Source organism: Lactuca virosa, chromosome 5, assembly GCF_052849685.1.
Source record: "Lactuca virosa cultivar CGN04683 chromosome 5, Lactuca_virosa_CGN04683_v6, whole genome shotgun sequence".
Taxonomy (NCBI): Eukaryota; Viridiplantae; Streptophyta; class Magnoliopsida; order Asterales; family Asteraceae; genus Lactuca; species Lactuca virosa.
The window spans coordinates 189,467,961-189,482,811 of record NC_136430.1 but is presented as its reverse complement, the minus strand read 5'-3'; the positions used below and the strand labels follow the sequence as shown (position 1 = coordinate 189,482,811).

Genomic DNA, 14,851 nt, shown 5'->3' with positions numbered 1-14,851 from the left:
ATGAGAGTTGTTGTGATAGATTTGCATCACAAATTCAATGAACTTGAAGATGTAGGTAGAAGACTCTGTTGATCGAGTTATTCACAAAAAAAAAAAATAATAATAAATAAAAATAAGTATAATTGTGTGATTGAAATTGACAAATCTTTTCATCAATATTATGTAGCTCTATTACAATATAATTATGTAAAGTCTTGAATGAATATTGATACCAAAAGGGTGTTGTATGAAAAACGTGGACAACATTATCTGCATTTGGTTGAAATTTGTGAATATTTCAGTTCTTTGCAATCTTATTTATTAAAAGGTTAAGGTGTGTCTAACTTGACTTGTTTTGTGAAGAATTTGTTGATAAGGAACTGATTCTGAAAATACTGATGTAGCTGTCTTGAAGTACGTGGTTACTAAATTGAGGGAGTAAAGTGTTAAAGTTATAAGCTAGACTTCATTAATAGCATCTATTAGGTATTATGGTATTACCGTTAATATGTGAACTATTGTGTTGGTTAGAATCAGAATGGTGTGAACCGTTGCATTAGTTAGGAGACTTTGTAACTGTCAATTGACAGTTACACTATAAGAGTATATATATGTATGTAAATATTATGTAAATGCTGTTGGGTTATATCAATAAAAAGGTCTTTGTTTGTGTACAAACCCATCCTATCGTTGATTCCCTTTCTCTTATCTTTTCTGCAAATTTGTGTTAATTTATGCTTGATTCCAACATAAAGGATATAATTTTGGAACTTGGAGCACCAGTCTGCAAGGAGTCAGGAGTGCAGCTTATATCTGGTAATCTGGATTACTTTTCGAAACTTAGATATTTTCTGCTTCCACTTTCTTTGTATTTCATTAATGTTCTTCTGTTCAAGTTTTGTAATCGTTTTCTCTATTCTCGATTCTGGTGTTGGTTTATGAAAAGGTTTATTAAAATTTCTCTATAATTAAACTCTTTTCCAAGAAGTTGAGATTAATAATCTTCTTGTTGTTAAATATGTAGTTAGAAGGTGTTTGAACATCTTAGTATCCGTTTGATCAAAATAATAATGGAGTCCTTCCTCAACGAGTTTCAACATCTTGCAATCCGACTTGAAGAGATAAAGTCAGCCACCAACACCTTTGATGACAACAAACTTATCGGAAAAGGTGGATTTGGGAAAGTGTATGGAGGAGTACTCTCTAACTCCAAGGAGAAGGAGCATATAAGCAAGGTTGCAATTAAGCGTCTAGATCGCAAGTATGGGCAAGGAGACCCCGAGTTCTTGAAAGAGATCTTGCTGCTTTCGCGCTACACACATGAAAATCTCATCTCTCTAATGGGATTTTGCGATGAAGATGGTGAAAAGATCCTTGTGTACGAGTATGGTTCTCATGGAAGCCTTGATCGCTATCTAAGTAGTACTAGTCTCACATGGACACAACGTCTCATTATATGTATTGGGGCTGCAACAGGATTGTGCTACCTTCATGATCCAAAGGAGACACAAGAAAGAGTTCTCCATCGTGATATAAAAAGCTCCAACATTTTACTCGATGAGAATTGGAATGCAAAAATTTCTGACATGGGACTCTCGAAATTAGGCCCTGCAAATCAGCAACATACATTTCTTATCTCCAATGTTGCGGGTACCTTCTGGTGTGTAGATCCGATGTATATGGAGACAAGTGTTGTAACAAAAGAGTCTGATGTCTACTCTTTTGGTGTGGTCTTGTTTGAGGTATTGTGTGGGAAACTATGCTTTGAAAATAACAATGGTAATTTCAAGAGTTACGTGCGTATGTGGAAAAAGAGCTACAAACAAAAGAAATTAGACAAGATTGTCTTTGAAGATATGAAGGAAAAGATCGATCCGAGGTCATTGGAAACATATTCATCTATTGCCTATCAATGTTGGAAGAAATCTCGTGAAAAACGACCAGAAATGTATGGAGTTGTGGAAGAACTTAATATCGCGCTTCGGTTTCAAGAGAATTTTGAAGAAGTCGAACCACAAATGAACTATGAAGAGGTGCGTAAGTCAGCACGGTTTAAAAAAACAAAAGAGATGTGTAAGACTGAGGTCCCTTCTCTAGCGTACAGATCCGAAGAGGAACTAAAGATCCTTCTCTCTGAAGGCATCTTCCTTAACCAGGGAAAAACGGTAATTATATGTATTGCTTAATTGTAGTTTTAATTTGAGGAATTTCACAAAATAATTCTTGCAAAGTATACTATGCATTTGCCACAAAGAATGATGATGTAACTAATTAAATGGCTTTCTACTTAATCACACTTCAATCACAATCACAATACTAAAATCCACCTATCATAGATCTATAAGCTGTAAAATAAAGAAGGTCTCTACTCTAACTTGAGTTTTTTTAATTTTAATGGACAGTGGTTTTGGTTAAATAAGAATGGAGAGCATTGTGAAATGATATCCGCAGCAGAGTGTTTCTATCCTATTACCCTTGCACCTCATTATATTGAATTTTATGCTAAGGAAAAATCAAGGTAAGTTGCCCCCATCTTTTTTATTAGTGAGTATATATTTTTATGTATTCTTTGCAACTTTCTTGCAGATTTGCAGAGTACATGAATACACAAATTTGTTCGGATTTCAAAATACGTGTGAAAACACAATTTTTGTCACCACATATCACGTACGCAGTAAACCTTGTGTTCTGTTTATACGACTCTGATTTTACAAATTCACGCCTCAATTACATACTTACTGGGGAAACAGAATCTTCGAGTTTGTACTTAGCAGATACGAGAGAAGATGGATGGTTGACTGCTGAATTGTATCAATTTACTAGCGACAATAAAATTGTTGATCTTCAAATTACATTTAAATGTTGGAATAAGTTGTTAGTAGAAGGCATTGAGTTTCAGCCTGTGGAGATGATAAGCCAACAAATTCCAGAACATCAAGAATTAGATGATGAGAGAGAGGTAGATATGCAGGAGGACATGTCTCATTCAGATGTTTATTGGAAAGAAAAATTACCAAGTGATTATGAAAACATAATCAAGTGGTCGAAAGATAAGTTGCACTGGACAACAAAGAAGGAACTATATTCTATTCTCCGCAAAGGGTTCCTTATCCGGATCGAAGGCGAAGAGGTAAATTTGCTTTTTCCCTATCACGTGTTGTAAATATGTACATCTATTATATCTAGCTGTTGTGGAAAGCTATAGAATTCCCAAACAAGTACTTACAAAGATATTAATAACTGACAGTGGTTTTCTCTCGACAAAGATGGGAAGAAATGTATTATGCTACCAGCAGCGGTGGCTTTGAAAAGAAAAAAGTGGAGTTGGCGGTCTTTACCCGAATCAAGGTTCTATTCTCTTCTCCCACTCCCAGTCTTTTATTTTGTAACCAATGCCTTGTTTGGCGCTCTAACTAAAATGCCAACTTTTAGACTATGTTTGGTGTAGCCGATAGCTGAAAAGCTAGCTGTTCAACAAAAAACTGAAAACTAGCTCTTAAATAAAAAAACTAGCTAATAAAAAAAAACTAATTAAAAAGCTAGCTGAAAGATATAAAATGACATTTAAAAGAATGTGTTTCTATAATTAATTAAGGGGTATATTTGAAATTTTTTTTAAAAAAAACTCCTAAGCTAGCTTATCACCAAGCTATGGCTCGCCAAAACACCCTTAACTTATAACCTAGCTTATCAATAAACTATCTGGAGATAACTTATCAAAAAGCTAGCTTAGAAGCTATGATAAGCTACTTATAAGTTATGATAGCTTATAAACTATCTCAAGCTAGCTTATAAGCTATTTTTGTGGTTTTACCAAACAGTAAATTATCGTAAGCTAACTTATTTTTGCCAGACACGGCCCAACTCTATGTTTTGCATATGGGTAATTAACGAGCAAATACCTCAAAGGGTCTTGAAATAGTTTAAACTTTAAATAAAATTTAGCATTTTTATTAAAATATGCAATGTCGTTTTGCAGATTTGAAGAAATGGCCTTTGATCCTACTTGGAGCTTTACTATATGTTGCAATACGTCCCATATGTTGTCATCTGAAACATGTTATGGAGCTTACCTTGTTTACAAATTACAAGAAAACCATTCTGGATTTAAGCGTCCTTTGATCGTGACGATGACTAGTCATTTCTCTGATACAGTAGTAATCTCACGATATATCTATTTGGTTAGTCCTCAAACCCTGGTCATCAGACGAAAGGCTTATGAAAATACCCACAACCCATTGAATAGACCCAAAATAAAAGGCTTTCCACAAAAAAGGAAAAATGGTTGGATGGAAGTACAAATAGACGAACAGCTTACACAAACTCCCTCGACGTTTGTAAAACTTTCAGTCAACTTTCCCATTGACCAGTCACTTAAAGGGCTTAGTGTGCAAGGCATTGAGTTCAGACCATGTAATTAGACATGAATTAGTTAGACCATGTAATTAGACATGAATTAGTTGTAAAAGGTTTTCTTATGTACGAATGGTTGGGCATAAAAAAATCGCTTATGTTTTACTTTCTATATTTCTTTTCTTTCTTTCATTCAGAATTTCTTCAGACTACATGTAATACCTTTAACTTTAAGTTACAAGGGAAGAGTTTGGTAAACCAATTGCAAGTAACCTAATTTATTGGTTTAATCCATAAAGTTTTAATAAAAAAAACAGAAAAAGAAAATGAAGAAGAATTATGACAATCACATGAGGCTATCCATATTATCTGAATTTGTTATTTCCATTTGCTTTAATCAATGTTATCAGCCAATTTCCTTTATGTATTTTAAATGAAGTAGGTGGATAGTAGTTGTCTAGTTTTAAATGAATGTTCCTTTTGTATTAAGTAAGTATTGAATGTAAGAAAGAAGACACAGTCACTTCCTCTCAACGTTTTTTTGGCATTAATTGCTCTCTCTCTCTCTATCTATCTCTCTCTCTCCCCCTCCTTCTCCTTCTCCCTCTCCTTCTCCCTCTCTCTCTCTCTATCTCTATCTCTCTATCTCTCTCCTGCACATACACACGAAAACAAGGAAGCTCTCCATCTCCATTTCTATTTTTTTGCAAAAGACAAGTGATTCAAAAGGCAAAAACCCAACATTTGGTATCAGAACATATAAAAGTTTATGCAAAAATATCAACCCCGATCTACATCCATGGAAGATTCGTTAAGGAACGAGAAGGATGGGCAGATTACACTGCATTATCCTATGATGTCAAGAAACAACTATGCTGCATGGGCCCTTAAAATGAAAGTGTCCAAGCAAGCACAAGGTGTTTGGGATGTTGTAGAGCCTAGTAAACCAGAAGATGTAGTTGAAGTTAGAAAAGATAAGATGACACTTGCAGCCATCTATCAAGGAATCCCAGAAGATATGTTGTTGTCATTGGCAGAGAAACAAACAACAATGAAAGAATGGGAGACTCTAAAAATTATGTACATGGGGGCTGATAGAGTAAAGACAGCAAGGGTGCAGACGTTAAAAGTAGAATTTGAAGTTCTAAATATGAAGGAGATGGAGACAGTGGATGAGTTTGCTATGAAGGTAAACAATATTGTAAGCAATATCTGGGCCTTAGGAGACAAAGTTGAGGAAGCATATGTAGTGAAGAAGATACTACGAGCAGTGCCATCAAAGTTCTTGCAGATTGCATCAACCATTGAGCAATTCGCAGACCTTGATAAAATGATTGTTGAAGAAGTTGTTGGTAGGTTGAAAGCTGATGAGGAGAGAATCTAAGGGCACAATGAAGTTGAAGAAAAGAAGATTCTATTGACTCACCAAGAACGGTCTGAAAGAAACAAGAAGCAAAGTGAAGACGACTCAAAATCCTCTCATGGATCCTACCATAGCATTCCAAGAAATTAACGAGGTTGTGGCAGATGGAGCAACTATAGCTACCGTCGAAGAGGCCATGGAAGAGGTCGTGGAAGAGGCGTTGCTGACCAGCAACGAGAAGGAAATCAGGGTCATCAAACAGTCATGACAAGAGCAAACTCCAATGTTATAACTGTCAAGAATATGGGCATTACGCCTCAGAGTGTAGAAACCCAAGACGTGAAAGGAACCATGAAGCAAATCTGACCCAAGATCATGCTGAACCGACATTATTATTGGCTTCTTTTAACAATAATGAAGAAATAGAGGAGGTGTTTGTTAACACGCTGTCGCGCACGTATTCAACAAATAAATTTATCACTGCTGGTTGCACTAAAAATATAGCACAGGGAAGCAGGGTCGAATCCTCAGGGACACAGCCTAAAAGTCAATGTCTTTTTGCATCAGACACATCTAGTCAAGAAACAGAATATAAAAGGGGGGTTTTTGATTAAAACTAATAACTAGAAATGCAGTGATAATAAAGTAAACGAAAATCAATAATAAAAATGGTTTCAGCTCTGATGTGACTTTCCTAATTGTGCAATCAACATTGACCTGATTATTTCAGATGCGTTCTATCTAAGCTGGTACTGAGAAAAACTAACAAGCTCTAGTAATTTCTCTTTTACCTTATTTAGTTAACTAAAACAAGCTCTTCAATTAACCCTAACTTTTTACTGTCTAATCAAACAAGCTCTTAATTAAGATCAGAAAAGTTGCATTAAGTTCTTTGTAAAATTCCCAGCAATACCCAATACTTCTCACAAGCTCGGAAGCGTAAAGATATGATTTTTCAAGTTTATAATAAAGTCAAATCCCAAACACGGAACTGATTTATTACTTGTTACTTATTACCAATTAATTAGAACAATTACAGATTCTATTAACTGATTAACTGGAATGATAAAACCCTAGCTAGGTGATCAGACTAACAAGAATCAAAATCAAACATTCATTAAGAACAAAACTGAAAAATCTAAATGGAAACACAAAACGAAAATCAGATCTAATGGTCAATCACATGAAAAGTACTTGTCTTTGCAGAACTGAAAACTAAGGTTTTAGCCAGACATGGCCAAAATCTGATAAAAATAAATGAAAAGAGACATCAAACAACTAATCTTACTAATCTACTTGAAGGAGATGATCCACAGTCTTCAGATCTTCAGAAATCGTTGAAATCGGAAAAGAAACACCTCCAAAATCGTATTTTCGTCGTCTGGTACCTTTGGAATCGCCAACTTAGGTTACAGGAATGCTATCAAGGTCTATTTATACGTCCTGCAGCAAAAACGGCGCACCTGCGATCGCATGTACACAACCTGCGCGATCGCAGGTTTTGAAATAAACGCGTCTGGTGCCTTTTTAATAAGATAGGATGCTATTTTGACACTTTTTGGCCAACCTACGATCGCATGTACACAACCTGCGATCGCAGGTATTGAGTTTTCACTCCCGGATGAATTTTGGGCACAAAAGAACCTCGAAGGCGACCTGCGATCAAACCTGCGATCGCAAAAAGGGTCACCTGCGATCGCAAGGAGACAACTTGCGATCGCCGGTTATGCCTATGACATCCGAAATTTTGTCTACTTTTCAGATCATTTTGAATCGCTTCAATCGGAGTTACGGTTCTCGAGATATGGTCAAAATACTGACAGGGGGTCAAAGCTGCCAGCAACATCCTTTAACTTTCGATTGCATATTCTATCTTCGTGTGATCAATTCAATCGAATGTTTCTTGACCAAAGCATCTTCCAAACATTCCTCATAATCCTTCATAAGTCCCAAGCTCCATTTTAAGCTCCAAACGCGCATCCAACTGCTCCCAAAGCACTGCTCCACTCGAACTATCTGAAATTGACATAAAAACATGAGCAGTACGGGAATTCTAACGAAAGACATGAGCTGAACATTGTTTAAACAAATGACATGCAAATGTACAAAATATGATCCTAAATGCTAATGAAAACTACCCTATAAGATGCATAAAACGGCATCTAACAGTGTTCCTGAATGAATAAAAAGTGACACCAAAACTGAAGTTAGCAAGTGATGAAACAACTCGGTAAAATGTGTGGTATCTAGATAATGGAGCAAGTAACCACATGATCGGTCAGAAATATAAGGTTTATAATCTTAACCAAGCAACTCAAGGTTATGTAAAGTTTGGAAATGGGTCCAAGGTACGCATAGAAGGGAAAGGTTCTATCATATTCCTGTGCAAGAACAGAGAGCAACGAAAGCAGCAAGATGTGTACTACATCCCAAGTTTATGTAATAATATCATAAGTTTGGGTTAACTAGCAGAGAATGGTGACATGATCTTGATACATGGATCGTTTCTGTGGGTTCATGATGTAAAAGGGAGACTACTCATGAAGGTACAACAATCTCCAAACAGTCTATATAAAATCATTTTGAATGAAGTCGGGTCCAGATGTCTGCTTGGAGAGACTTGTAAACAAACTTGGCTTTGGCATGTACGAATGGGTCATATTAACTTTACTGCCCTCAAATAAATGTCAGAAAAGAACTTAGTTTGTGGATTACCAAAGATAGATAACCCGACACGGCTGTTTGAAGGATGTCTAGTGGGAAAGCAGACATGAAAATCGTACCCAACACAAGCAAGCTTCAAGGTAAAACAAAAGCTTGAGCTAGTACACGGGGACCTTTGTGCTCCTATTTCACCACCCACACCTACTGGTAATTGATATTTTATATTGTTAGTTGATGATTTTACTCGAGTAATGTGGATACATATGATGAAGACTAAGTTGGTTTTTGTATACTACAACATCCTATGGTGCACATACAACCCTAAATGCTTTGGATCTATGTTTTCTCTAATTATACATGCAATATTGTTTCCAAATCATTAAGCCTACAATTAGCATACAACTGACAAAAACAACATAAAATACTAGTTAGGAGTGTACCTCTATATGTAGCTTGTAGAACTTGTTGTACTTGGCCTTTAAGAACTTAGTTCCCCAAATGTTGCACCTCAAATGGTTCACAACACACCTTAAACAAAGGTTGACTTTTGAGAGAGTTTCTTGCACACAAATCGCCTCATATTAACTCATAGAACATTAGGGTGTCGATTTTAGCTATGGGGTGCTCTATATATATGTTAGGTATCCAAGAGTCATGGGTAAACCCTAATCCATACTCTTGGGCTTATTATCCATGATCCATGATTCAAGTGGGCTAAATCTTTATGGATTCATCCATAAACCTAGTCCATCCTGTATCATAAGCCCAAAACATATATATAATTAATTTACACAATTAGTCCCCATTAATTTACTTAGTCTCTTTTGATCACTAAATTAATTCAAAATTAATTCTTGATCAATACTAATTAAACCATATGATTTCATATTAATATATTAGAACTTATAATATATTAATAAATCATAAATAACCTCTTCTCAAAAGTCCATCCTATCAAATTGCCGTGGTGATATGCAACCCAAATGGACCATGCTACTCTCGGGTCAAGTACATCCCAATTATAGTTATGGGCTTAGATACCTAATCCAACAGTCGCCCACTTGGATAAGTCTAATAACTATTATTGCAAGTACGACTCCATAACCCGACTAGCAATCGTAGCTCGTAAAGCCGCTGTCGAACTCTGACCTAGTCAATGACGCGTCCATTACATAAGGGATCATAAATTCCTCCATTCTAGATATCGTATGGACATGAGACATGGATTATAATCATTCTCTCTGTCAATCTATTGTTTCCTGATTTCCGATTTATGACGTCTGACTAATTGAACAAATCAAATCAGTTCAGGCTTGGCCAAGCACTTAGGGTTGTCATCACTAAATCATCGAGGGGCCCACAAATATCGCTTTTATCCCACATTGGGTAAAATGAATGGATAAACTTCGACTTAAATGCTTGCTTGTACTTACTCATCAAATCACACACAACAGTATGTTTTATAACACCAAGTTACTGGTGCGTTTACATATGCCAATGTGCAACCGACTTGTAAACTACAACTCACATGTCTTGGTTTCAAGAATATAAGATATTATCATCTCATGATCACTCGTGATAAAATCCATGAAGTGATACAAATGAGCGTGGGTTGAATCCAGTACTCAAATCTTATTACAGGAGTACTCATGAATACTGCAGCAAACTTGTGCTATGCCTAACACCTTAGACAATCCTACAGACCCATTCATGACAGTCTTAACTCGATAACTACTTCCAAAGTATGATCGACTGTGGATGGTTTGAATAACCTAGTTATTCGGGAAGTTAAAACATGCAAAGTGTAACACAAGAATAATTGAATCCAATGTGGTCTCAGAACTTATGAATATAAATAAAACACCTTTTATTTAATCACCATATTGATTATACATTATTCATTGCATAATGTTTCAACTTAATACTTGAATTACAACAATAGTTGTGCCATGCTCCAATCATGCACACTATGTTTGCCTATGGTCCTTTCTTTGTGAAATAGATCAATTGAAAGCATCTTCAATGAAACTCATTTCACAATTCCAAATCCTTTTTGTAAATGTAAAAATACCAAATTCTTGCCATTCACTGAAATCTGTTAGATTCTAAACTTATATGCAATGATCCTCTTGTAATGACTATGTATAAAATTCACAGGGACTTGGCAACAGACATTTACAAAGTATTCCAATGGAGAGCATTCCATGGAAATGAAGTCTCACATTCAAAGCACATTCCTTTGAACATCCTTCTTGCATTAAGTTTTCTAATCTTACACAGATTTAAAGAATAACTTCCACTTATGGAAACATTTCCATATTCCCATTTTGACTATCGCTTCTGAACAATAGTTGCCTCTTTTCAGAATATGTCAATATGGTCCTTCCAAAATTTACACTATACTTCCAACTGTCCATGAGCAACCAATCTTTGGTAAACCTCAGATTGTCCTCGACAATTGCTTAACCATTTTAGTCATATCCAGTTCTGGTCCTTTTTCCCTCTTAATGCCCTAGGCATTACGAAAAATTAGAACACGAGAATATTATAGCATATGTAATCGATCCTATACCCAAAGCATATGGGACACAATTCATAATGTTTTACATAAAGACATGATACTTGATCAGTCTTTTGCTATAATATTTCTATTTTACATGTTTTCATAATTCGAACTATGAAGAGGGATGTCGTAATCATAATCGAATTTGAGAACACAATTCACATTTCCATATAGAATATCCTTATGTTGAACCATTCCGACATAGCATTCATATATATATATATATATATATATATATATATATATATATATATATATATATATCCTTGAGTAAATTTGATTAAAAAATCTCAATCTAAGCTTTTAGATTTGAAATGAAGTATAAATTCCTCTCCCTTAATTATAGCAAACCAACTTTTTAAACCCTGCATCTTTGCAAATTGAAACTTTGGTTTTCTATAATTAACATTGCTAACTTGTAACACTTATCATAATGATTATGCTCCCACTAGCATAACATTTTTTTTTAATAGCATAACACTTATGCTCCCACTAGCTTTGACATGTACCCAGAAATCAGATGGACTTCTAGAAATCAATACTTATTGACTTTCTTACCAAAGTTCAGATTTCTGATACGAGATGCTTCGATAAGACTTTATTTAGGCTTCTCAAACTTATACACCTTTCCTTAGATAGCTCACATGTGTGTCTAAACAATTTTAGAACTTACAAACATAAGTATGAAATGTTTAGACCTTTTTCCATTTCTCACAATTCGAATTATGAAGAGGGATGTCGTAATCATAATCGAATTTGAGAATGCAAATACCACAATTGCTATCTCCTTAAAATCTACTTGGTGAAAGTGTTTCCTCACAATCATTTTCATGAATTGGAGAGATAAACTTATGACACTTAGACTTTTATGGTGTATGTGTTCCTATCCATGTCAATTTGTCATAACCATAATCACAAGACAAGGTTAGTGACAAATCCAAACTCATATGTACTGAACTTGTTCAATCTTAATTTTGTAACACCGAAATTTTCAAACCAAAATTTTCATTTTGAACATAACAATCACATATCATATTTCCCAAAAATCTCAAGTATCAACATTAGTACAATTTATTTATTAAAAGTTGTTTATCACATAAACTAGGATCCTCCAAAATATATCCCCGAAGCGAGTGTGTGTACAATCAAGTCGGGGCCTTCCCACGATCATCGGAAGTACCTGAAACACATAACACATAACACGGTAAGCATAAAGCTTAGCGAGTTCCCCAAAATACCACATACAACTCATTAGCCACTCTAGGCTATAACTCGATAAGACCCTCCGGTCAGTGTATCTCAGTGGGACCCTCCGGTCCTAGCTCAGTAAGTTTATAGTAACAATATTCAACATAAATCACAAAGACATAATGCAGAATATCAAATCCACACATAAACACAATAAACAGCTCAATCACACAATGTACCACTCAAGGCAAGTATAGTGAGAAGACTCACCTCGTAAGTAAGCTAAGTGAATGAATACTCTCGCACACAAATCACCAGTCTAGCCTCCTCCTAATCACATAAGATAAGTATATCTATTTAACTCTTAATATTGCACATTTTACTAAGTTATCTCTCTTTCTCTCTCTCTTGAAGTGGGAAAAGACCATTTTACCCCTCCATGGTTTCCCAAAGACACGGTTGACCAAACCCTAAGTCAACAGAAGTCAAACTCGAGTCAACAGTCCATGTTGACCCTACTCGTCGAGTGCACTCATGGAACTCGACGAGTCTGCTCGCCATTCCCAGAATTACTCAAAAGTCTGTCTTAACTCGCCGAGTTGACCCGTCAACTCGCCGAGTTGCTGCACGATCTATTCCATCGGGACAACCCCATCCGACTCGTCGAGTCGGCTTCTTGACTCGGCGAGTCCATTCAGACTCATCTCTTAAGGCTTATCTATCACGTAAAGTCACAGGCTTTACGTTCATGCTTAGCATTTTAAGCTTAAAATGCCAAAACACACCCCAAAAAGGGTTTTTTCACTCAAGATCACTATTATGGTGGGATAAAGCGGGGACTTTTGGACTCTACGGACCTCACATGGTCCAGATCTGAAGTTCAACCCTTTCAATGAGCATGGAACCCTCAAGGTCCTCATATTTGGGTGGAAAAACCCTAGATTCACAAAATCATAAGATCTATACAATAGGATGAGAAAGGTGAAAGCTTTATACCTTTCCCAGAAGCTTTGAAGTGAAACAACCTCAGATCTAGCAGCACCCTCTTGTCCCTTGGCTTGGAAATCTTCTCTTCTCTTCACAAAATGCACCAAACACTCACAATTACCAAAACACTCTCTCTCTAGGTTCACATGTCGTTTAGGGTTTGTTCTCAAGGAAGGGTAGCCTTAAATGAGGCTATAAGTTCCTTTAAATAGGCCCCAAACCCGAGGATTTAGGGTTTCTCATCCCAGCGCCTACTCGACGAGTCGCCTCTCGGACTCGTCGAGTAGATCAGTAAACCCACATGGACATTCGCGATACTACTCGGCGAGTTGTAGCACCAACTCGTCGAGTCATTCTATAAACTTCAAAAGTAAATAATCAAAATGATGTACCTGGGACTCCGGATGTTACAATTCGCCCCCACTAGAATCAGAATTCGCCCTCGAAGTCATGATCTGGAAATAACTCTGGATACTGCTCTCGCATCTCGGACTCCGGCTCCCACGTCAACTCGGACCCTCTCCGATGTTGCCACTGGACCTGAACCAGGGGTACCTCCTTGCTCCTCAGAACCTTCACCTTTTGATCCATGATCGCAATTGGTCTCTCAATGTAATCCAGGCTCGCATCCACCTGAATGTATTCTAATGGTACTACCATCGTCTCGTTGGCTACACACTTCCTTAGCTAAGACACATGGAAGGTGTTATGAATCCGACTCAACTCTGCAGGTAGCTCCAAACAGTACGCTACCCTACCCACTTTGGCGATCACCCTGAAAGGACCGATGTATCGGGGCCCAAGCTTGCCCCGTCTCCTGAATCGGATCACCCCTTTCCAAGGGGATAACTTCAGGAGGACAAAGTCTCCAACGTGAAACTCAAGCTCGGATCGTCGCCTGTCTGCGTAACTCTTCTGGCGACTCTGGGCCATCAGTAACCTCTGCCTGACCTGCTAAATCTGCTCACTCGTCTTAAGCACTATCTCAGTGCTACCCATCACTCGTTGCCCCACCTCTCCCCAACAGATAGGAGTCTGACACCTTCTCCCATAAAGGAGCTCGAAATGAGGCATACCGATACTAGAATGGTGGATGTTGTTGTAAGAAAACTCAGCCAAGGGCAGATATGTGTCCCAACTTCCACCGAAGTCCATAACACATGCTCGAAGCATGTCCTCGAGCGTCTGAATCGTCCGCTCACTCTGCCCGTCCGTCTGTGGGTGGTAGGTTGTACTGAAGTGCAATCTCGTACCCAACTCCTCATGAAACTTCTTCCAGAACCTGGAAGTAAAGCGCACATCCCGATCTGACACTATCGACGTCGGCACTCCATGCCGAGCTACCACCTCACTTACATATACCTCGACTAGTTTCTATGCAGAAGAACTCTTACCAATAGCAAGGAAGTGAGCGCTCTTTGTCAACCGGTCCACAATCACCCAAATTGCGTCGACACCTCGCGTGGTCCTCGGAAATTTGGTGATAAAATCCATGGAAATCTGTTCCCACTTCCACTGGGGAACCTCTAATGGCTGCAGCTTGCCATGAGGACGCTGGTGCTCAGCCTTAACCCGACGACAGGTCAAGCACCTCTCGACTACCCAAGCCAAGTCCCTCTTCATATAGGGCCACCAATAGTCCCTCTTCAGGTCGAAGTACATCTTAGTGGCTCCTGGATGGATCGATAATCTCGATCTATGCGCCTCCTCCATCAAAACACGGCGAGCTCCGCCAGTATAGGGCACCCAAATCC

General features: G+C 37.5%; 1 protein-coding gene across 1 annotated transcript; it reads left to right on the top strand.

Moving 5' to 3' along the window:
- Positions 1-343: 343 nt before the first annotated feature.
- LOC145116188 (uncharacterized) lies at positions 344-4,502 on the top strand. The gene is made up of 6 exons (XM_079052544.1): positions 344-795; positions 1,004-2,144; positions 2,382-2,497; positions 2,566-3,109; positions 3,227-3,327; positions 3,959-4,502. Exons 2-6 carry the CDS (start codon positions 1,050-1,052, stop codon positions 4,398-4,400), a joined length of 2,298 nt encoding a protein of 765 aa, XP_078908670.1. The 5' UTR covers positions 344-795; positions 1,004-1,049; the 3' UTR covers positions 4,401-4,502.
- The last annotated feature ends 10,349 nt before the right edge of the window (positions 4,503-14,851 follow it).

Coding starts and splice junctions, on each gene's coding strand:
- LOC145116188 (XM_079052544.1), top strand. CDS start 1,050: ATGGAGTCCTTCCTCAACGAGTTTCAACATCTTGCAATCCGACTTGAA. Junction 2,498..2,565: donor TATGCTAAGGAAAAATCAAG/GTAAGTTGCCCC, acceptor ACTTTCTTGCAG/ATTTGCAGAGTACATGAATA. Junction 3,110..3,226: donor TCCGGATCGAAGGCGAAGAG/GTAAATTTGCTT, acceptor AATAACTGACAG/TGGTTTTCTCTCGACAAAGA.